The sequence below is a fragment of the Hyperolius riggenbachi genome, chromosome 1 (genome assembly GCF_040937935.1).
Source record: "Hyperolius riggenbachi isolate aHypRig1 chromosome 1, aHypRig1.pri, whole genome shotgun sequence".
In the NCBI taxonomy this organism is placed as follows: domain Eukaryota; kingdom Metazoa; phylum Chordata; class Amphibia; order Anura; family Hyperoliidae; genus Hyperolius; species Hyperolius riggenbachi.
In genome coordinates, this window is record NC_090646.1 from 579,548,661 (window position 1) to 579,573,000 (window position 24,340).

The 24,340-nt window shown below is 44.2% G+C and overlaps 1 protein-coding gene across 1 annotated transcript; it reads left to right on the forward strand.

The window, feature by feature from the left end:
* Positions 1-78: 78 nt before the first annotated feature.
* Positions 79-22,183, forward strand: AK6 (adenylate kinase 6). The gene is made up of 5 exons (XM_068248091.1): positions 79-284; positions 11,481-11,573; positions 13,972-14,030; positions 15,870-16,015; positions 21,696-22,183. Exons 1-5 carry the CDS (start codon positions 257-259, stop codon positions 21,883-21,885), a joined length of 516 nt encoding a protein of 171 aa, XP_068104192.1. The 5' UTR covers positions 79-256; the 3' UTR covers positions 21,886-22,183.
* The last annotated feature ends 2,157 nt before the right edge of the window (positions 22,184-24,340 follow it).

Consider the following 24,340-nt stretch of genomic DNA (forward strand, 5'->3'; position numbering starts at 1 on the left):
TGGATTTGGGCAAAGCTTGAAAATGGATACAGGCTACAGGATAATCAGGTTATTCGCATCCTATAGGCTATGGAAACGCATTCTGACCGGAAATTTTCGCTACTTTGTTATATTGTTTTCTTGATAGGCTGATAGTATTGGTTACTGTGAGTGACATCATGCTGCCCGTCTCCTCCTCCTCCTGAGTGGGACAGAGGAGGAGTTAGGAAAACAGCGTTACAGCACGTGTCAGAGGGAACGAGGCAGCAGAGTGACCATGAAGAGCCCAAACATCCTGCTAACAGGTAACATACTTCACCTGCACCTCATTATCTGCCTGTCCTGGCAAGTGACTGCTTTATCCTGTACCCCAGTATCGTCCTGCTGGCAGGAGACTGACTTCCCATGTTTCCCAATATCCTCACTGGCAGTTGGATCGGTGTAATCACTTGTACCCCAATGTCTTACCTGGCAAGTGACTAGCATTCCAAGTACCCCAAATCCTTCTCCCTGGCAAGGTTTCAGCTTCCTATGTATTTAAAATCCCCCACCCAAATCCTTCTTTGGCAAGATGATCAGATTCATCACCTGTACCCTAATATCATCCTCCCTAGCAGACTTGCTTCCTTTATACCCTAGTATTCTCCCTGGCAGGGAATCGCCTTCCCATACACACAAAATTCTCCTCCCTGGCAGATGATTACGTTCGTCACCTGTCCTGTACCCTAATATCTTTCTCCCGTGCAAATGAGCAGATTTCCTTCCTTGTTCCTCAATATCCTTGGTGTGTGCTAAGCTTCTCCCTTACCCCATTGTTCTCCCCAGCAGATAATTAGCTCATCCTATACCTCTCTATCCTCAGTGACCAGTTTACCATATAAACCAATATCCTATTTGGCAGATGACTAGCTTCTCTTGTAACCCAATATCAGAGGCGGCCTTAGAGCGGAGCAGTGCTTTTCAGCGCTGCTAGATTTGGGCGCAGCCGGCGCCTCCATAGACTACAATAGGAATCATTCCTATTGCAGCACTCAGAGAGTAACGTCGGCTCCATCAGATAGTTCCCCCACTATCCATGTCGACCTGGAGGGGGAATAGTAATGAAATCGTCCCGGACTTGTGCAGAAGCAGGACCAGCCATATACCGCTGTATCCTGCGCCCAAGTCTACTGGCGCCGATTTCAAATGTACTCGCCTTAGAGTATGCGGGGCCTGGGGTGGGTGTCACATGCGGGGCCTAGAGCCATAAGTGTAGGCCATATACCGTATCGCCACGTTCATGGGCTTGTCCGCCTTTAATGCAGTGTCCCTTATTATTATTGTTTGAAAACAATTATGTCAGGTAAAGGCCACTAAGCCAACCAATATAAAAACAAACATTTGCATGGTGGTTTTAAGTGCGGGGGTGGGGGAGCTCATGCTTCAATCAATTTGGAAATTCTAAGGTTCATGTTTCACAAAATGCACATTGTTGTAGTAACTTTTGTCTTGCAAAATTCGGCAATCATGAGGCCCCCAACATGACCAACTCAGCAATCATGAGGCCCCCAACAAGACAAATTCAGAGATCTTGAGGCCCCCAACAAGACAAATTCAGTAACCATGAGGCCCCCAACAAGACAAATTCAGCAGTCATGAGGTACATAAATAGACAGCATTTCACATAAATAGGCAGAATGCCCCCTTAATATGATAGACACCTCTCACCTGGCAGCAGTTCCCCAAAATACACTCAATCTGACAGCAGTGGTTCCCCAAAAATAGGTAGCCCCAGGTCTATAGGTGTCCCCAGAATAGGTGGCCAGCGGTATAGATGTGCCGAGAACAGGTAGTCAGGGGTATATGTCCCCAGTATATGTAGCCAGGGGTATATGTCCGAGGTATATGTGCCCAGTATATGTAGGCAGGGGTATATGTGCCCAGTATATGTAGGCAGGGGTATATGTGCCCAGTATATGTAGGCAGGGGTATATGTGCTCAGTATATGTAGCCAGGGGTATATGTGCCCAGTATATGTAGCTAGGGGTATATGTGCCCAGTTTATGTAGCCAGGTGTATATGTAACCAGGGGTATATGTGCCCAGTATATGTAGCCAGGTGTATATGTGCCCAGTATATGTAGCCAGGGGTATATGTGCCCAGTATATGTAGCCAGGGGTATATGTGCCCAGTATATGTAGCCAGGGGTATATGTGCCCAGTATATGTAGCCAGTGGTATATGTGCCCAGTATATGTAGCCAGGGGTATATGTGCCCAGTATATGTAGCCAGGGGTATATGTGCCCAGTATATGTAGCCAGGGGTATATGTGCCCAGTATATGTAGCCAGAGGTATATGTGCCCAGTATATGTGCCCAGTATATGTAGCCAGGGGTATATGTGCCCAGTATATGTAGCCAGGGGTATATGTGCCCAGTATATGTAGCCAGGGGGATATGTGCCCAGTATATGTAGCCAGGGGGATATGTGCCCAGTATATGTAGCCAGGGGGATATGTGCCCAGTATATGTAGCCAGGGGGATATGTGCCCAGTATATGTAGCCAGGGGGATATGTGTCCAGTCAGTCATGAAAGAGAGACAAATGGGGAGGACGGAGGGACAGGGCTCCCAGAGGGACAGTTGGGACTTGGGAGTGCGACTGACTGAGCTATTAAATAATCCTACCGGCTACCGGACCGTCTGCTCTGCCTCTTTGCGATATGTTCGGCCGGGCCAGTCCAGCGGCTCAGTCAGTGAGTCTCTGACTCTCACTGTCAGTCCGGGACCCGGGGTCGGCTTTTCAGGTCGGGCTGCCGTGGGGAGCTCTCTCGGCACATGCATATGACGTCCCAGCAGCCAGGCAGACAGAGGAAGGATCATTGACAAGTCACGCAGCGCGCCGTCCGGATGCCGATGTGCGCTGCGCTCCACTGCCTCCACATACAGGAAGCCTGGGGGCTGGGACTTTCAGGTGACAGCAGGACAGTGAGCGATCAGCGTCCCGGTCAGTGGCAGTGCGCGGGGCCTCTTGAAGCGCGGGGCCTGGGGCGATTGCCCCACTTGCCCCCCCCCCCCCCCCCCCCCAAAGGCCGGCTCTGCCCAATATCCACTCTTACAGGTGACAGGTTTCATTTGTACAACTGTCTTTCTCCTGTATTGTGGGGTATGGGGTACTCCCCTGTACCCCATATATTATCCTCCAAAACACATAGCTAACATAATTGGTGCCTCAAAATCATCTCCCTTGCGGGTGTCTGATTTCATCTCTATCCTGTTACATAGTTATTTGAGTTGAAAAAAGACATACGTCCATCGAGATCAACCAGAGTACAATACCAACCTGCTCCCTCACATATCCCTGTTGATCCAGAGGAAGGCGAAAAACCCTTACAAGGCATGGTCCAATTAGCCCCAAAAGGGAAAACAATTCCTTCCCGACTCCAGATGGCAATCATATAAAATCCCTGGATCAACATCACTGGGCATTACCTAGTAATTGTAGCCATGGATGTCTTTCAACGCAAGAAAAGCATCTAAGCCCCCTTTAAATGCAGGTATAGAATTTTCCATAACTACTTCCTCTGTCAATGCATTCCACATCTTAATCATTCTTACTGTGAAGAACCTTTTCCTAAATAAATGGCTAAAACATTTTTCCTCCATGCGCAGATCATGTCCTTTGAGAAGGCCTAGGAACAAAAAGCTGATCTGCCAAGCTTTTATATTGCCCTCTGATGTATTTATACATGTTAATTAGATCCCCTCTAAGGCGTCTTTTCTCTAGACTAAATAAACCCAGTTTATCTAACCTTTCTTGGTAAGTGAACCCTCCATTCCACTTATCAATTTTGTTGCCCGTCTCTGCACCTGCTCTAAAACTGTGCAATATTTTTCCTGTAATGTGGAGCCCAGAACTGAATTCCATGTTCCAGATGTATGCGCTTTGAGTCCTATCGGAGAAAAGCGCTTTACAAATGTTATTGTATTGTATTATTATTGTATAGATGTAGCCTTATTAGAGCGTTAAACAGGGACAATATTATGCTAGCATCTCGAGTTTTTATTTCCCTTTTAATGCATCTCAAAATTTTTTAGCTTCAGCGGCTTGGCATTGAATACGATTCTTTAACTTGTTGTCGATGAGTACTCCTAAGTCCTTCTCCAAGTTTGATGTCCCCAACTGTATCCCATTTTTTTTTGTATGGTGCTAGACCATTGGTACAACCAAATTGCATGACTTTACATTTTTCAACATTGAATTTCATCTGCCATTTATGGGCCCATATAGCCATCCTATCCAGATCCTGTTGCAATATGACACTATCTTCCTGAGAGTTAATGATTCTGCACAATTTTGTATTATTTGCAAAAATAGCAACATTGCTTTCCCAGAACGTCATTGGACAGCACCCCTGGATGAGACCTGTCTCCCTCCCCACCGTGGACAGGAACTGCAAGATAAAAGATTTGCATAACAAATAGGCAGCAGTATATCTAAGAGTAACTTACCATAATGCCTCAGTTCAGTTTCCTGTCCCGGACGGGATGCGGAGGAGAGGTCTCCAGGGTGCTATCCACGGCAGGCGTTCGGGGGCAGCGGCTATCAGGACTCTAAGTGACGCTGTTCAGTGAACAGCCAGAGTCCTGCAGCGTGAAGGAGGCTTCTCCGGTGGAGGCAGCAGCAATATACGCGCAGGCGCGCAAAGAATGAGGAACTTCCGGGTCAACCCGGAAGTAGTCACGCAAGCGCGTCCAGCGTGATTCAGAGGATGCGGCAGGGGCTGCGGCGGTGATGGTGAATCAGCTGCAGCTGATTCACTCAGGTAAATTCAATGGGGCAATTCATTTTGGCGGCATGCGCCGCAGCAGGGCGCTAATTGTCATTAATTAAGCGGCAGGTGCCGCCCCTCAGGTGATGTCAGAGTCATCATATATATATGTTAATCCCTTTCTCACTCGGTTTGTTTGTGAGCATGGAGGACGCATCTGGGTCAGCTCCTGCGCAGTCTGCCAGGCCTGCCCAAGACCCCTCTCTGGCAAGTACTGATGTTATCATGCTGGGTATATATATATATATATATATAGGTTTATATATTAAGAGGGGATACTAATGGTAGTCTTTGTTTTTTATAGCCTGAAAAACATGAAAAACATGACAAAACTGATAAAACTACTGCTGTGCAAACCAGTCAGCATGGATCTAGTGGGTCTAGCAAATCCGGGAAGAAATGTGCCATTTGTTCTAGTCGTTTGTCCTCTTCATCTTCAAAGAAGCTATGTCAAGACTGTACTAATAAACTAGTGAAGGATGAATCCCCGGTTATATTTAAGGATCTGATGGGCTGGATGCGGGCAGAAATGTCTTCAGCCATTAAGGAAATTAAGGACTCTGCTATTTCGGCTCAAACCACAGCTCCTAGTTCTGCGGATATGCCTGGTCCTAGCAGTGTGGTTCCTATTTTGCCCAATGTTAATACAGCACCTTCTCTAGTCCCAACTCCGCATGCTGGGCTGGCAGGGGCAAGAGGAAATAGAGAAAGTGATGCCGAAGGTTCAGAACTTTCTGAGGGAGAAATTTCTGAATTGGAGGAGATACCTGAAGGGGAGGAAGTAGAGAGTACAGATAGGCCTCAGAAATTTGCCTTTTCTCCTGATTTAATGAAGGACCTTTTGTCCTCCATGCATGAAATTATGGGTATTAAATCTGAACAGAAGCCATTAACTCCCCTGGATCAGATGTATGAAGGTTTGGCGGACCCCCAGTCTCGTTTTATTCCAGTCCATTCTACTCTAAAATCTATGATTAAGAAGGAATGGGATAATCCTGAGAAACGGGCCTTTTGGCCTAAATCCTTATCTAAACGTTATCCCTTTTCTCCTGAGGACCAAGAATGTTGGGGTCCTCCGCCAAAGCTGGATCCATCTTTTTCTAGGGTATCTAGAAAGGCCGACTTATTGTTTGAGGATTTCGGGAATCTTAAAGACCCGATAGATAAAAAGATGGATAACGTTTTGAGGAGAGCTTTGGAATCTTCCTCATTAACCTTCAAACCAGCAATAGCATCTACGGCAGTTAGTAGATCTCTCAAATCATGGCTTTCAGACGTACAATTGAAAATTGCCAATGGGGTCTCTAGAGAGGAAATACTCGAGGACTTCCCAAAAATTATGAATGCCTCTAATTATATGGTTGATGCAGCAGATGATACCGTGAAGCTGACAGCTAGGACCACAGCGTTAGTTAACTCTGCTAGAAGGGGTGTATGGGTTAAGACCTGGAACGGAGATATCTCGTCCAAATCTAAACTTTGTGGTATCCCTTGTGAAGGAAAACTTTTGTTCGGGTCTAGATTGGATGACATTCTAGATCGTACTGCAGACAGTAAAAAGAATTTTCCTAGAAAACGGCCATTTCAAAATAAGCGGCCATTTCGGGCCCCCTCAAAAAATGAGCCGGAAAACAAGTCTTCCAGAAATAAGAGATGGGCCCCTTATAGGCAACAGAATCCACGTTTTGGCACCACTAGTGCCAAAAAGACAGATAAACAATGACGCCATCATTCCGGTGGGGGGGAGAGTGTCACATTTTTTCGAGAAATGGCAACAACTACTTCAGAACCAGTGGCTACTAAATATCGTGCTAGAAGGTTACAGAATAGAATTCATTCAACCCCCCCCCTCACAACTTTGTCCTAACTCCTTGCCCAAGAAATCAATCATTAAGGACAGCTCTCCAAGCAGAAGTGAAGTCACTCCTTCAAAAAAAGAGTAATCCGAGAGGTTCCAAGTATACAAAGGGAACAGGGGTTTTACTCCCCAGTCTTTCTGGTAAAAAAGCCTCAGGGGGATTATCGATTTATTCTAAATCTAAAGACTCTAAATCTAATAGTAAAATACAGGAAGTTCAGAATGGACAATATTCGATCTGTGATTCATCTCTTACAGAGCAACGATTACTTAGCATCCATAGACTTGAAGGATGCGTACCTACATCTACCGATCCACCTATCCTCTCAACAGTACCTGAGGTTTGCAGTATGGATGGAAGGGAAGGTAAGACACTTTCAATTTATTGCCTTACCTTTTGGATTATCGTCAGCTCCATGGCTATTTACTAAAGTTACAGCTGAAATGTTAGCCCTTCTTAGGTTAGAAGGGGTTAATATTGTTGGTTACCTAGATGATTTCCTATTATGGGGTGCTTCTGTCAGTTCCGTTAGCACTCAACTTTCTAAAACTATATCCCTCCTCCAGGACCTAGGTTGGATAATTAATTGGAATAAATCTTCCCTAGTCCCTTCCCAGCGATTAGAATTCCTGGGATTCTATATTTCCACCAGAGAAGAAAGATTGTTTTTACCTGATAGGAAGATCAATGCTATCCTTAATAATGTTTTGTCTTTTCAGAAATCAAGGAGCATATCTTTAAGGAAAGCTATGGCAGTGCTAGGCCTTCTGACTTCCTCCTTCCCGGCAGTCCAATGGGGCCAGTTCCACTCAAGATTTCTCCAGTCATGGATTCTAAGGTCATGGAACAGGTCTCTAGCATCACTAGACAGAAAACTCATCATTCCACACAGTATAAAGGCCTCTCTTCTATGGTGGCAGGAAGCAATACACCTTTCCCCAGGTCGTCTGTGGAATTATCCACAACAAGTTACAATTACAACCGATGCCAGCTTGTGGGGGTGGGGAGCCCACTTCAATTCTCAACCAGCACAAGGGGAATGGAGTGTTGCAGAGAGGTCACAATCCTCAAACAACAGAGAACTGGAAGCAGTATGGCAAGCATTGCGGCATTTCAACCACCAAATCAGAGACTATCATGTCAAAATAGAGACAGACAACAGGAGTGTGGTAGCCTTCTTAAACAGACAGGGGGGCACGAGGAGTCGGAGTTTATGGAAAACGACAGCGAGAATCCTTTTTTGGGCAGAGAGGAATCTCAGGTCCCTGACAGCAATACACTTGAAGGGAACATCGAACCAGGTGGCAGATTACCTAAGCAGGAAGAAGCTGGATCCAAACGAGTGGTCTCTGGATCAGGAAATATTCAATCAGGTGGCATTACAGTGGGGATACCCCGAAGTAGACCTATTTGCAAGAAGGGGAAATGCAAAATGTCATCAGTTCTGTGCTCTGTTTCCAAAGGATCTTCCATGGAAAGTGGACGCTTTTACGGTGGATTGGGGGATTGCAAGGATGTATGCCTTTCCTCCAATACCACTTTTGTCAAGGGTAATAAAGAAGATTGTCCAGGACCAAGCCCGTGTAATCCTAATAGCTCCACTTTGGCCGAAGAGGCCATGGTTCACATCTCTGAAAAAATTAGCGGTTTCAGATCCAATTGTCTTTCCTCTTCTTCCACACCAGATATCGCAGGGTCCAGTTCAGCATCCGGATCTAGCAAGACTTCACCTCTCAGCTTGGAACTTGAATGGGGCATCCTAAAAGCAAGAGGGTTCTCGGATGGCCTATCAGAGACTTTAATACAAAGTAGGAAGAAAGTAACGCGTACAATATATCAAAAAGCCTGGAAGGTGTTTAGTGAATGGTGTTTAGAAAGATCCTGTGACAGTGATTCACTTACATCAGTTTTGGAGTTCCTGCAATGCGGATATAAGAAGGGCCTAAGTATAAGTACACTTAAGGTTCAGGTGTCCGCCATCAGTGTTTATCTGGAGAGACGTCTTGCTCAGGAAGAGTTAGTGATACGTTTTTTTCAGGCCTTAAAAAGACTAAAACCTATAATAAGACTCAGGGTTCCTGCATGGGACTCAAATACTGTATTACAGGGATTATGTGAATCCCCTTTTGAGCCTTTAACAGAAATTTCAGACAAATTCCTTACTTTAAAGACAGCCTTCCTGTTGGCAATTACGTCAGCTAGAAGAATAAGCGAACTACAGTCATTATCAATTAAAGAACCTTACTGTATCATCTCTGAAGATAGAATTACGCTTCGCCCTGATGCGGCTTTTCTGCCAAAGGTAGTCTCCTCTTTTCACAGGAATCAGGAAATCTTCTTACCTTCCTTTTGTGAGAATCCTACAAACGATAAGGAGAAGAAATTGCATTGTCTGGATGTCAGGAGATGCCTGTTACATTACTTGAATAGAACAGCCCCCTGGAGGAAAACGGAGAATATATTTGCTCTATTTGCCGGAAAATTCAGAGGAAACAAGGCTTCAAAAACGACGCTGGCACGATGGATAAAGCAGGCAATTGCTTCAGCATATCAGTCTCAGGGGAAACAATTAAAATCTCCCATCAGAGCACATTCCACAAGAGGAATATCGACTTCCTGGGCAGAGAGGGCAGGGGCATCTATAGATCAGATCTGCAGAGCTGCTACCTGGTCGAATCAGAATACCTTTGTAAAACACTATCGCCTGAATGTATCGGCTGGAACAGACCTTTCCTTTGGAAGGAAGGTTTTGCAGGCAGTGGTCCCTCCCTAAGACCAATATCTTGTATATTGTCTCATCCAGGGGTGCTGTCCAATGACGTTCTGGGAAAGACAACTTTACTTACGGTAACGTCTTTTCCAGTAGTCAGAAGGACAGCACCCCTGCAACCCGCCCTTTCTTGGGTGGAGTAACTATCATGTAAGTAATGGGCTACGGTCCGTGTCATCTATTGTATTAACTGAGGCATTATGGTAAGTTACTCTTAGATATACTGCTGCCTATTTGTTATGCAAATCTTTTATCTTGCAGTTCCTGTCCACGGTGGGGAGGGAGACAGGTCTCATCCAGGGGTGCTGTCCTTCTGACTACTGGAAAAGACGTTACCGTAAGTAAAGTTGTCTTTCTACTGCATCTACTAGGTCATTAATAAATAAATTGAAGAGGACTGGACCTAGTACAGACCCCTGTGGGGCCACACTGCTAACAGTCACCCATTTTTAGTATGATCCATTGACCACAACTCTTTTTCTGTCCATTAGCCAGTTCCCCATCCATGCACACAGACTCTTCCCCAGTCCTTGCATCCTCAACTTTTGCACCAGACTTTTGTGGGGAACAGTGTCAAAGGCCTTTGCAAAGTCCAAGTATATCACATCTACAACATTCCCAATATCCACATTAGCGTTCACTACCTCATAAAAGCTGAGCATGTTAGTCAAACAGGACCTGTCTTTAGTAAACCCATACTGATGCTGAGAAATAAGATTATTTCCTACTATGAAGTCATTTATAGTATCTCTTAAGGTGCGTGCACACGCACTACTACAGAGAACGATAGGTCCGTCAGACACTCCCGCTGGGCGGTCGTTCTCCCGACAGAAGTGCGTGTGTACAGTCTGTCTGCAGACAGATAAAGCTGTTTCTGAACGATCCGCTCAGCGGCTTTATCAGTCTGCAGACAGACTGTACACATACACAATTGTCGGGAGAACGACCGCCCAGTGGGAGGGTCTGACGAACCCGTCCTCTGTAGTAGTGCGTGTGTAGGCACCTTTAGTAGCCCCTCAAATAGTTTGCATACAACTTATGTTAAGGTCTATAATCTCCTTGATTAGCTTATCTTCTTTCCCGAAAACATCCTGCAAGCCATCATGCTTCTGAATGACATATGATGGTGTAAAGTGGCATGGTATTGTAGTGGATGGGGCTCTCACCTTGCAGCATAAAGGTGGCCATACACTCATAGATTGCCACCAGATCAACCTTCAGATGGATCCCTCTGTGATCGAATCTGATCAGGGACGGATCTATAAGGTGCCCACACACTGTTTTTTCTTTTTTCATTTTTAAATCGATTGAAAATCTGTAGCTGGCCACCCAGGTCTCCCCCATCTGTGCCCCCCCCACCCCACCCCTGGGTGTTTGCAGCAGAGCTCTTACTTGTCCCATCAGCTTACGTCCTCTGGTGGCTTTTCTCCATACCCCGGGGCTCCTCATCCATGTGTCTTCTCTCTCTGAGTCGTGTGACCGAAACAACATTTTCTGTCCTGCGCAATCGACCAAATCAGTATTTTTGGACTTAAATCCAGTGGTTATTGTTTGCAGCTTCAATTTCTAGTAGACCCGATCACAGTTATATCGACGGTAAAAATCATCAAACCTATGGCCACCTTCAGGATCCCCAGTTCAAATATGGGCCAGGACACTATGTGCGTGGTGTTTGTATAGTGTTAGATTGTATTTATTCCAGGTACCCTGGTTTCCTCCATATCCCAAAAACATACAGATAGGTAAGGTGACCATATATCTGCAATTTTGTGGCCGATCATCTGATTAGAGAAAAATCGGTGCTGCAACAAGCATGCCTGTTCGACGATTTGACTGGTCCAAAATCCATCAACTGTATCGATCTTGCATGCTGGGAAATCTCAGGCCAATGTGGTCGATCGGGTGCACGGCTGTAGCGCCTTGCGATATCTTGAACGCGATGAGTGATGTCAACTCCCCACTGTTCTTCTCTCTTTTTAAAATTCTGTCCCACAGCTTATGAGTAGTTGCTTTATTTTAATTATTATTATAAAGAAGTGGTAATAATTGTATTATTTTTGCAGGGACCCCCGGCGTGGGTAAGACAACTCTTGGCAAAGAGCTTGCAGAGAAATGCGATCTGGCTTATGTAAATGTTGGTGACTTGGCAAAGGAAGGTAAGAACGTACAGCTTTTCTTAGAGTTATGGCAATCATTTACAACTACTACAGTTAGATAACCTGTCATCTGAACACGATGGGTGAAAGGAAAAGCTTTTAAGTAGGATTTTATTACACTTATTTGGATTAGGCAGTGGATAAGTATAATACAATGTGTCAAATTTTCAGTCTTTATGTTGTCGGCGACCGTTGTTGCTTGAGCGGTGCGGTACCCAGCCGTGTTGTCTAAGTGAGCATAGGTCTTCGCCAGAGCGCACTGCAAGGAACAATGGTCTCTGCAGCCTAGTGCCCACCAGGTCACCCCCTAGGATAACTCTAGCTAGTGGTCCAGGGAACGGTGACAACTCGGTACGGAAGTCCAGTAAATGACAAGCAGATTAGGGCAGGCATTAATAGTATCCAAGCCAAGGGTTTGGACAGGCAGCAAACAGACATACACAGTATCCAAGCCAAGGGTCGGGACAGGCAGCAAACAGACATACACAGTATCCAAGCCAAGGGTCGGGACAGGCAGCAAACAGGCATACACAGTATCCAAGGGTCGGGGCAGGCAGCAAACAGGCATACACAGTATCCAAGCCAAGGGTCAGGGCAGGCTGCAAACGGCATAATCTGGGTCACATGGCTGCCAGTGTCATAGCATGTGGGGTGCGTGTGACACATTAACACATGCACCTCACGTGCTATATACTGGTAGTCACATGTGACCTGATTGTGGAAGTGAGGCAGATGCTAGAGGGCAGCGTGACAAGTAAAAAATCTTAATGCACGGGCATACATGTAACATTTGAGAGGGACAGAGGCAGGGTTTTTTCGTCACGCGTTATTGCGCATTACCGCCACGCACCTGATCAACCATTTTGGCCCAAGATTTCCCAGCATGTCCGATCAATACTTTCAACCCATTTTGGCCTAAAGTGGTTGAATCATTGATTGGGCATGCTTGCGGCAACACCTATTTTCTTCTTATTTGTTGATTATCGAATTGGATGGTCGATAGGCTGTCAAAAATATTAATGTATGGCCACCTTAACTGTCCTAAGCACTAAAGAATAGAAAGCTTAACTAGGGCTTTAATCCGTTTCCAGGTTTGTTGGTTTATTTGTGATTTCTCTACTCGGGATCTGCGTTGATCCCTTGATTAAATCAGGACCTTAGTGTACCTGAGATGAGAATAAAGAAATAATTGATACTTACCCTAGGCTTCCTCCAGCTCCTTAAAGAGAACCCGAGGTGGGTTTGAAGAATATTATCTGCATACAGAGGTTGGATCTGCCTATCCAGCCCAGCCTCTGTTGCTATCCCAAACCCCACTAAGGTCCCCCTGCACTCTGCAATCCCTCATAAATCACAGCCGTGCTGTGAGGCTGTGTTTACATCTGTAGTGTCAGTCTCAGCTGCTCCCCCGCCTCCTGCATAGCTCCGGTCCCTGCCCCCATCCCTTCCCTCCAATCAGCAGGGAGGGAAGGGATGCAGGCGGTGACTGGAGTTCTGCAGGAGGCGGGGAGAGCAGCAGACTGACATTATAGAGATAAACACAGCCAGCTCTGACAAGCTGTTTGTCAGCAGCGTGGCTGTGATTTATGAGGGATTGCAGAGTGCAGGGGGACCTTAGGGGGGTTTGGGATAGCAACAGAGGCTGGGCTGTATAGGCAGATCCAGCCTCTGTATGCAGATAACATTCTTTAAACACACCTCGGGTTCTCTTTAAGCACCATTGTGTCCCTTGCCATCCTCCCTAGTGCCTCCGTTCTCTGGCTATCGGTCCGGGTAATCTTGCTCAGTTGCGTCAGCTGGGGTCTCCTGCACATGTGCAGCCCCCGCGCATGTGCAGAAGAGCCTGACTGACACGGCTGAGCCAGTTACCGGGATCGATAGCCATAGGAAGGCGATAGACTCAGCATTGCTTATGAGACCGGAGGAAGACTTGGGTAAGTATTAAATCTTTCTTTCTTTATTCTCATCTCAGGTTTACTTTAAGGTGGCCAATAATGATCCAATTTTACCAAATATATGTAGTATAATGGTAAATTGAGTGAATATATTGAATGGATAATTTAGGCAGTCCCTTATAATTTATGAAGAAATGGTAAGACTGGATGAAAAAGATTGGCTCATTAGTGGCCACCATTAGATTGTTAGGCCCCGTTTACACTTAATCAGTTGGTATGCGTTAGTGCGCGTTGGTACGAGTTTTTTCCATAGCAGTGCACTGGGAAGAAGATTTCAGTTAAAACGCGTTTGTGAACTGAGCCTTAGGAAAACATGGGCATTACTTTGAAAATCAGTTTTCTTTCAGTTATAACTGAGAGCAACTGATTATGTGTAAAAGGGGCCTTGGGGTAACTCAGATAAGTGTATAAAGTAAATAGTAATTTCTTGTTTGTTGTTACAGGAAACTTGTATGAAGGCTTTGATGAAGAATATAACTGTCCTATTCTTGACGAAGATAGGGTAAGCTTTAATCTTACCTTCTACAACAGAACTACAATTCTGTACCTTAACCACTTCACCCCAAAGAGGTTTTTACCCTAACGGACGAGCGGTTTTCACCTTTCAGTGCTCATCCCTTTCATTTGCCAATAGCTTAATCTCAATGAAATAATCTATATCTTGTTTTTTTCCACCACCAATTAGGCTATTTTGGGGTTGATACTTGTTTTCAGTAATTACTTTATTTTCCATTTTAAAGGGAAAAAATACACTATTTCTCCAATTTCATTCCCTATAGTTTAAATATAAACACTGCAACTGTACATAAAACCCACACATTGTATCTGCCTATTTGTCCTGGTTATCACAAGATTTTAATTATGTCCCTAGTACAAAGTATGGTGACAATATAGTATTTGGAAAAAGAGGTGTATTTTTTCTATGGTGTTTTTTTTTTTTTCTCAATCTCACGTGCACAGCGGCAGCAGCACTGTTTGACTTATAAAAACGTCCTGGAGCCGTTAAGAGTCTCTAGCAGGAAGTTTTTATAAGTCTGGTTGTCATTTAAGTGGTTAAGTGTACATGTAGGGGGAAAAGTGCTGCATTTAGATACTTAACTCATTGGAGGGGAGCCTCTAGGATAATCCAGAGGCTTCCCCTATGCCGCTCTTATCCCCAGATTCAGCTCTGCTCCACCCCCCCCTTCCCCCCCAATCCTCTTTGCAAGGGCGTGTCGAGAGGAGGGCGCAGCCACGCTCCCATCTGTCAACGAGCGCAGCCGCACTGCACATGGGCAGGACCCTTGAGGAGGATGTGAGAACTTCCCAGCGCTGTGTATGTGGTCTTGAGGAGGACAGGGGAAGCCTCTAGAGGAATATGTGACTTTCTCTCTGTGAGCACCTCACCGCACTGCAGAAACCAGCCTACATATGGCACTTGCGCCACTGTGCGGAGACATTGTAATATGCATAGCACCACCCCCTGCTCAGTGACGTACTTCCTGCTGGGCAGGAAGTATGTCACTGGGATTCCCGTCACTCTGCACATGTGTACCACGTCACACCATGCTCCTGTGGTTTACACTTAACGCCCATTAACTTGAATTACTGCATAATTTGTGCAGTAGGCATGGATCATGTGGCTACGCACTGCAGACTTTACGTTGGGAATGTGGCAGTTTAGATACTTCCAGTGCACCACGTTAAGTGTACATGTCTCCATAGACTTGCATTGCCCATGTGGCGAGGAAGCCTAACATGGGGCGACACAGGCCACAAGTGTAAAGGGGCTTTAAAGTCACAGGTTTACTTTAAATTTGGATGAAATTCAAATTTCATCTATGGTTCAGCATTAAACACAGCATAAAAGCTAAGGTTTCTGAGTTACTGGAAGGGTTAATATTTTTCACTTCACTTAGCTGCTAATTGAGAATATTGCTGTTGCCATACAGAAATATCAGATTGTGTTGGAAGTGTACTAAGTGGTGTACACAATGCAGAAAAGTTTCTGCAGTATCCAGGGAGAAACAGGACTCTCTCTCACTTATTTGCTTAGTAATTAGTTATTACAAGTCAATCTAATAATTTGTCCTGCAGCAAGCCATGATATCTGTTAGCTTCAGTGAGGTGTAAATATGCATCCCTGTGATGTCAGACTAGTTATATAGTGTTTTCATATTTTTTGTTTTTGTTTTGTTGTTTACTGTTAGAGCTTAAATATTGAATTGTTTTCCCACTTTAAATGAAACTTATGCTGCTTTTTAGCATATTTGTTTTATTTGTCTTTAGCATTAAAATATTTGTTTCGGCCTATTACTGTGCCGGCAGTAACATCCTTTTCTCTGTCTTTTGTTCTGTCCAGGTAGTTGATGAACTGGAGGATAGGATGTGTGAAGGCGGAGTCATTGTAGATTATCACGGTTGTGACTTTTTCCCAGAAAGATGGTTCCACATAGTATTTGTGCTGAGGACAGACAATTCAATATTATATGAGCGACTGGAGAGCAGGTAAGAATTCAGCATCTTTTTCTATAGCATTAAGATCTGTAACTCACCACCAGCTTTTTAGATTAAGACGTAAACTTCATATACACAATAAAATTTCACAGCTCGTGCTGGTGTGTAGTTATAGCCCAGAAGCTATGGTTAAAATGGATCTGAGATAAACTTATACTCATTGCATTATTGTGTTCCTTTCATATAGTTAATAGGGCATTCCTCAAGCCAAATACTTTGTTTTGTTTTTTTTGTTTTAATACTCTAATTCCCTATAAACTAAACAAGCCTCACCCACAGCATCTCCAGAGAGCCTTGGCACTCTCAGCCTTAGTAGCAAGGGCTTATGGGAGCTCAGTCTGGCAGGAGGAGGAGGAGGTTACTAGCCAGAGATTTCAGAGACAGAGGAGAGTGGAGTTGAGTTTTTACAGGCTGAGGGCTGGAGCTGCAGATCAGCTTGCCTGTGTGTAATGTGACAAACAGAACATGGTCGCTCTCTTTGTATCACAGGAATAAATAACTGTTGAGGCTGTTTTCAGCTAGATTTGTTGTGTAAACTATCTAAACTTTAGATAAGATATATAGACAAGTTACTTGTTATAGTTAGTTTTTTCATCTCTGATCCACTTTAAAAAGTACAGTACAGACCAAAAGTTTGGACACACCTTCTCATTAAAAGAGTTTTCTTTTATTTTCATGACTATGAACATTGTAGATTCACACTGAAGGCATCCAAACTATGAATTAACACATGTGGAAGTATAGTACTAAACCAAAAAGTGTGAAACAACCGAAAATATGTCATATTCTAGGTTCTTCAAAGTAGCCACCTTTTGCTTTGATTACTGCTTTGCATGCTCCTGGCATTCTCCTGATGAGCTTCAAGAGGTAGTCACCTGAAATGGTTTTCACTTCACAGGTGTGCCCTGTCAGGTTTAATAAGTGGGATTTCTTGACTTATAAATGGGGTTGGGACCATCAGTTGCGTTGTGGAGAAGTCAGGTGGAAACACAGCTGATAGTCCTACTGAATAGACTGTTAGAATTTGTATTATGGCAAGAAAAAAGCAGCTAAGTAAAGAAAAACGAGTGGCCATCATTACTTTAAGAAATGAAGGTCAGTCAGTCAGTCTGAAAAATTGGGAAAACTTTGAACGTGTCCCCAAGTGCAGTCTCAAAAACCATCAAACGCTACAAAGAAACTGGCTCACATGCGGACCGCCCCAGGAAAGGAAGACCAAGAGTCATCTCTGCTGCAGAGGATAAGTTCATCTGAGTCACCAGCCTCAGAAATCGCAGGTTACCAGCAGCTCAGATTAGAGACCAGGTCAATGCCACACAGAGTTCTAGCAGCAGACACATCTCTAGAACAACTGTTAAGAGGAGACTGTGTGAATCAGGCCTTCATGGTAGAATATCTGATAGGAAACCAGTGCTAATTACAGGCAACAAGCAGAAGAGACTTGTTTGGGCTAAAGAACACGAAGAATGGACATTAGACCAGTGGAAATCTGTGCTTTGGTCTGATGAGTCCAAATTTGAGATTTTTGGTTCCAACCACTGTCGTTGTGCAGCGCAGAAAAGGTGAGCAGATGGTCTCTACATGCCTGGTTCCCACCGTGAAGCATGGAGGAGGAGGAGGTGTGATGTTGTGGGGGTTCTTTGCTGGTGACACTTGGGGATTTATTCAAAATTGAAGACATACTGAACCAGCTTGGCTACCACAGCATCTTGCACCGGCATGCTATTCCATCCGGTTTGTGTGTAGTTGGACCATCATTTATCTTTCAACAGGACAATGACCGCAAACACACCTCCAGGCTGTGTAAGGGCTATTTGACCAGGAAGGAGAGTGATGGGGTGCTGCGCCAGATGACCTGGCCTCCAGTCACCAGACCTGAACCCAATCGAGATGGTTTGGGGTGAGTTGGACTGCAGAGTGAAGGCAAAAGGGCTAACAAGTACTAAGCATCTCTGGGAACTCCTTCAAGACTGTTGGAAGACCATTTCAGGTGACTACCTCTTGAAGCTCATCAAGAGCATGCCAAGAGTCAAAGCAAAAGGTGGCTACTTTGAAGAACCTAGAATATGACATAATTTCAGTTGTTTCACACTTTTTGGTTATGTACTATACTTCCACATGTGTTAATTCATAGTTTGGATGCCTTCAGTGTGAATCTACAATGTTCATAGTCATGAAAATAAAGAAAACTATTTGAATGAGGTGTGTCCAAACTTTTGGTCTGTACTGTACCTAAAGTCAAAATTGACAGTTTGTAATGACAGAATTGGATTATGGAGGGGGTTTGTGGGACTAAATACGTACCTCTCCTGACGTCTCTGGGGTACAGGTGACTCTCCACGGCAATGCGGCAATAATGTTTCTAAAGACTAAGGTCTTTGGAAACCCCTCCGCCTGTATGGCCTCGGCCCGCCCAGACTCAACAGCAATCAATGAGGCTGCAGCTGCTAAGCTGAGGGCAGGACCTCAGCAGTGATTTAAAAAAAAAAAAAAAATTGCCAGAGCTTGGGAGGGAGTGAGGCAGAGTGATCATCTACCTGGAAGATATCAGGACAGGTGAGTTTTTAACCCTGTGACCCCCTCCCCAAACCTCCGTCATTAAAGGCTCTGTCTATTTAAGTACTCTTTAACTACTTTGGCCTTTTGGACGTATAGCATACGTCCAAAAGGGCGCATGTGCGCTCCAGTGGCCAATCGCGCGTGCATGTGCACTCCCGGCCCACGGTTCGCTACCCAGGGTATCAATGAATCGGGACATGGTGCCCGATCATTGATCCCTTTCCCCGTCAGAAAAAGCGACGGCTTCTCTCGGAAGCCTCGCTCTTTCTGCCTCTTACGGTCCCCCCCCCTACGTCCCTCTAAGCGTACATGTTACGCCTAGAGTGACGTAATGTAAACAATCTCATGGTTGCCATCTTGTGGCCAAATAGTAAAACTACATCTACATTTAAAAAAAAAAACAAAAAACACATTTACATAAAAAAAAATACTATTTACATCCCACCCTCCCAAAAATACCCAAATAAAATGGTTAATAAAAAAAAATTACAATTAAAAAAAATATTTACCTGCGTGCACCCGGCCCCCTGCTCAGTCTTGTCCCAACGGCTGTCAGTGCAGGACATGCGCAAAAGCACTGACACAGGGACAGGAAGCAGGGACACTTGTATTTTATTAGGTAAGATAATATTTCCTTATGTTTCAAACACTTTTTTGCCAGATGTATGCAGGAGTGTTGTAGCAGCTGCAAATTCTTCTGCTTCATCTTATTCCTCTCGATCTCCTCATCACTTGGTCTCCAATTTGCTCTATATGGTGTGTGTATATATATCATATACACCTAGTTTATTTATATTCTGTACCCATTTATATTCTACTGTTCTCTGTACGCTCACCGACCCTGTATGTGCCAAAAATAATACCGGGTACAACTCCCGTTGTACTTGGCGAAATTAATTTAATCTTATTACTCATTAATCTTTATTGGCATTTTGGTGGTCGTCTGGTCTAACCTAGGAGCAGACCGGAAGGAATTGGATAGCTAAGTGCATTGTTTAGACTGGTATACAGGTCAGGGATAGATATATAAAGTTTACAAACCCATTGGTGAGCAGTTTGGCCAGTAGACAGTCAGAGCAAGCTGGAAATTAGCCGTAGCATCCCTATATAATGTGTACAGACCTCCTGATAATAGGGAAAGTGTGTAAATACTCAGACTAGGCTGTCCTCTGAACCCTGCAGGGCAGCAAAATTAGTATTGTATTTATAATTGTTTGATTGATCATGCATACTGTATGTTATATTGTTATTTATCCTTTAACAATTTTAAAACAAACCTGAAGTAAACTGTAAACAAAGGAAAAAAATGTTAAATACTCCTACTTAGAGGGATGGCTCTGGACACCTTAGATCCATCCTGGTTCTCTCTCCGTTAACTCTATCCTCCACTGTCCCTGTTCAAAATTGGCGCTTTGGGACTCCTCTGAAAGCTTCAGAAGAACTCACATCCCTAAGTGCTTGCACATATGGGTCCGCTCGTCTTCTGAGGTATTCAGGGCCACAAGTACTTCCAAAGCCTGCTTGAGGTGGGCCTAAGTCGAATAATTCCACTAGGGGGACAGTGGGGGTGGAACAGGAAAAGAAGGTGCAGGAGCTATTGCAGGGAAAAGGGTGCCGCCATAGGCACTCATTTTATAAGTCGTGATTTGTGGCAAAGAAGGTAAATTTGGGCGCCCGTAGGCACCCAATATAAAATCATGGGCAAGGCCTTGCCGTCCACAATTTTACTGGGCGCCTCCAGTTGCCCAAATTGACCTTCTTTGCCGCAAATCGTGGCTTTCCGGGCATGGTGGGGATTGGTAGGTTAAGGTTAGGAGACAGGGGTTGGTTAAGTGTTAGGCGCCATGGGGGTGGGGTCAAGGATTAGGTAGAGGGAGGGTTAAGGGTTGGGCATCGGTAGAGAGAGGTCTTAGAGGGTTAGGCAACAGCAGAGGACGGGTTCTGTATGAGAGTTAGGGCTGGAACCCACAAGAGCGTTTTTTTGAGCATTTTGGCAGCGCTGCGATACGCTAGCGTTTTGCCAAAATGCTCAGCTGATAATGGATGGGGCAACTTCCACAGGAGCGTTTGCGTTTCCCAGAAACGCAAACGCAGGACCTGCAGCATTTTGGGAGCGTTAGCGATTCAAAGTAAAGTATTGAAACGCTAGCAGAAACGCTCAGCAAAACCTAAACTGAGCGGTTTTGCTAGCGTTTTGCGGTTCAGCACACTGTAACAAAATGAAAAATAATTCACAGGACCAATCAGGATCAAAACGCAAAACGCTACACAACCGCTGAGCAAAAAAATACACTGTTGCAAAACGCGACCGAAAACGCGCATGAATCCGCTTGCAAACCGCTCAGACAAAACGCTAGCAGTTGCGTTTTGCGTTTGCGGATTTCAGTGGGTTCCAGGCCTTAAGGTTCGGTTAAGACATAGCAGTGTTTTGTGAATCAAGCCCTAACTGTTAGCATGCTGAGAAAAGTGCTTTGCACAAAATTTCGAGTGATAACTGTTTTTGTGCACAAAAATTTGCGTTCGCGCGTCACTGCAAATTGTTTGTACGTTAAACGGTCATGTTCGTGCGATAAATTCGCTTTAATGCATGGACGTTAACGCGTGAAAAATTGCCGTTAATGCGCGAATGCAAATTTTTGCGCGCAAAGTGCTGTTTTCACACGAAAACGTGGTAAAACATGTAAAAACCGTGCTAACAGTTAGCACCATTTTGTGAATCAAGCCCATAGTAGAATATTGGTAAAGATTACTAATATTTTACTGTTGGAATTAAGTGATAGATTATCTGTAATTTTACCAATATTCTACTAGCGGCTATCTTCAGCACCTCTTTTTCCATGAATGCCAGTGAGGGAAAGCGGACACCAAGAGAGGACTGGGAAGGTTCTATGTGATCCAGAGCCTTCCCTCTAAATAGGTAAGTATTGCAATTTTTTTTTAATTTTGTTTTTGTTTTACACAGCTTGGTTCAGAGTTGCTGTGATAATTGTTTAGAATTCTAGACTACTTTTCATGACTTGAACATTTTAAAATAAATTAGAAACTCAGAAGACAAAATGTTTTTCTTTACAGTCAGTTCTGTGTTAATCTGTGTTTAAATGTTATCCTGCAGGGGGTACAATAAGAAAAAGCTTCAAGACAACATCCAGTGTGAAATCTTCCAGACCATTTATGAAGAGGCGGCAGAGTCGTACCAGCAGGACATTGTCCACCAGCTGCCCAGTAACACCCCAGAAGACATGGAGAGGAACCTGGACCAGATCACCCAGTGGATTCAGCAGTGGAGGATTGATCACAACTGATTGCTGGATGCAGACTTGCATTGTGAATATATGAATGGTGCTCTGCATAGCAGGACTTGTGCTCATGTGTGTTTCTCTAGATTTACAGAGCATGTATCTCTAAAACACTGCTAAATATGTACATATTGTAAAGTAATGAAAGGATTAAATATGACCCGCCATAGCTTTATTGATGGTAGTAGGAGTTAGCTGGGCTGCTCGATCTTACTGTATCCATGTACAGTATACAATTTCCCTTCACAGATTCTTCCTTTTTTACATAAATTATGCTTTCAGTAAACTGCTTCTAAAAGTGGAACCTGCCTATGGCTATATCTGTGCTCACACACCTTACAGGATATTATGGACTACAGGTTCTCTTTGTATTTGAATAATAACAGAGAATCTTGTCTCCACACTTCATCCTTATTTCATTTCCTGCTACATGAAAACTGATTGGAATGGATAATGCATTTTGATGGCAGACATTTGGCAAAAATTGCACTGCCGGCTTTGAAAGCCTCTCAAAGACTCTATATAGGCCCTTATTCAATTCCCCCTTTCTCTTAAGTTTTCTCCTAATTTTTCAACTTCTGTTAAAAATAATTTTTCATCTTCTGCAATTGAAAAAGTACTCAAACTGTAGCTGAATATTTTGTTGCTTGCTGGTTGTTTAAACGGCATAAAAATATCACCTAGGAGAAAAAGGGAATTGATTAGGGGCCATAATTGGTTGGCTATTTTTATTGTTGTCGGGAGGGAGGGGGGGGGGGGGGGGGTTGGCGGAGGGATGTCAGGGACACATTTTGTTTGCTTCCATGCATTCCAATCTGTTCCCAGTACGTGACTAAACTTGTGCAGCTGCTTGGCATTTACAAATGATTGTACAAAACGCCATCATCCTTTCATGGTGCTCTACAAATTAAAGAGCAAACAGGAGGGGTGACTAGGCATATTAAAGAGAGGGGGGGGGGGGGGGGACGGGGGGGAATAAATCAATACATTGCAAAGTGAGAATTTAAAAATAGAAGAGAGATTAAGAAATGATTGATGTTCACCATGTAATTTGTTCATATTGTTTGATCACAATCAGCCTGCAGATCATCTTTACTGTTGGCAGACATGAAAAAACAGCACTAACTGCCATAATCTATAACCACACCTACCAATAATGCCATAGGTGAAAAAAAAATATACACATGCACAGAGGGAGATACTGCTTGCTTGGCAGTTGCAAACAGCTGTTATTTCCCACAATGCAACAACTCTCAGACAGGAAATGCTTAGAAAACCTGTACTGAAAATTAAGTCAAAATAAGCATACACAAGTCATACTTACCTTCCATGTAGTCTACTCCTCAGTGTCTTTCTCCTGTCCTGCGTCCTGTTTGTTCACTGTGATCAAGGGAATTTTCCATCCTCCATTTTGAAAATGGCCATTACTAATAACAGCTTTCTGGTCAGCACACAGTTAAACTGTAACATCGACCACTTGAGCCATAGGGAAACATGGACATTACCGGGTACATCAGTTTTCCTCTCAGCTGTAACTGACAGCAACTGATATTTTATTGACAGCAACTGAAATATTTCAGATCTGACAAAATATTGTCAGAACTGGAAGGGATTGTCAGAAGAAAATGGTGAGCTTCTGAGAGGAACTGATGGCAAGGTAACTATGTAATGTTCATTTGAAGTTACCTCATGTGTTTATTTTAAATATTTTTACTCAGTACAGGTTCTCTTTAAGACCTAGGTCCTGACATCACATTGTGGGAGGGGTTTCATGAGAATGGCCTCAATTCACTAAGCTTATCGCCTGTCTTTAATAACGTTTCTAGAGTTGTCACCATGGTGATAAGACATGTAGTATTCAGGAAACCTTTTACCTCTGGCAAACCTAAAGTTAACTCTTCTGTCTTTAAGTTAACTCTTCAATCCTTAAATCAACTCCAGAATTCTAAAGTTAAATACAGGCTGTTAATTACCGTATTTTTCGGACTATGACGCACCCAGGTTTAGGGGGTAAAAACCAGGAAAAAAAACAAAAACAAAACTAATCCTAGGTGAGGCGAGTCCATGGTCCAGGAGTGTCTTATGGACCTTCCCCCCCCCCAAAGATGTCCCTGTCTAAACTACACTGACAAGCTACACCCCTGCTGCCCCCATAGCTACACTACACAGCACCCCCCTATCCTCCCCATCTACACTAATCAATTACTACAATTACATTTCAGGATCTCACCGGCATGGGTGGCAGTAGCTGGGTCCGGTTTGGGTGTCGAGGATAGAAATCATTCAATTGAGGTGAGCAGAGGGGAGGCAGCAGTGCGATCCATAGTGTTTCCACGTAGCCGCTGTAATTACCCGCAGCGCTTTACCTTTGATCTTAATCTTTAATTATGCCCCACAGCAGCCCGATCCATAGTGTTTCCACGTGGTCCTGAAGTAGCCGCTGTTATTACCCGTAGCGCTT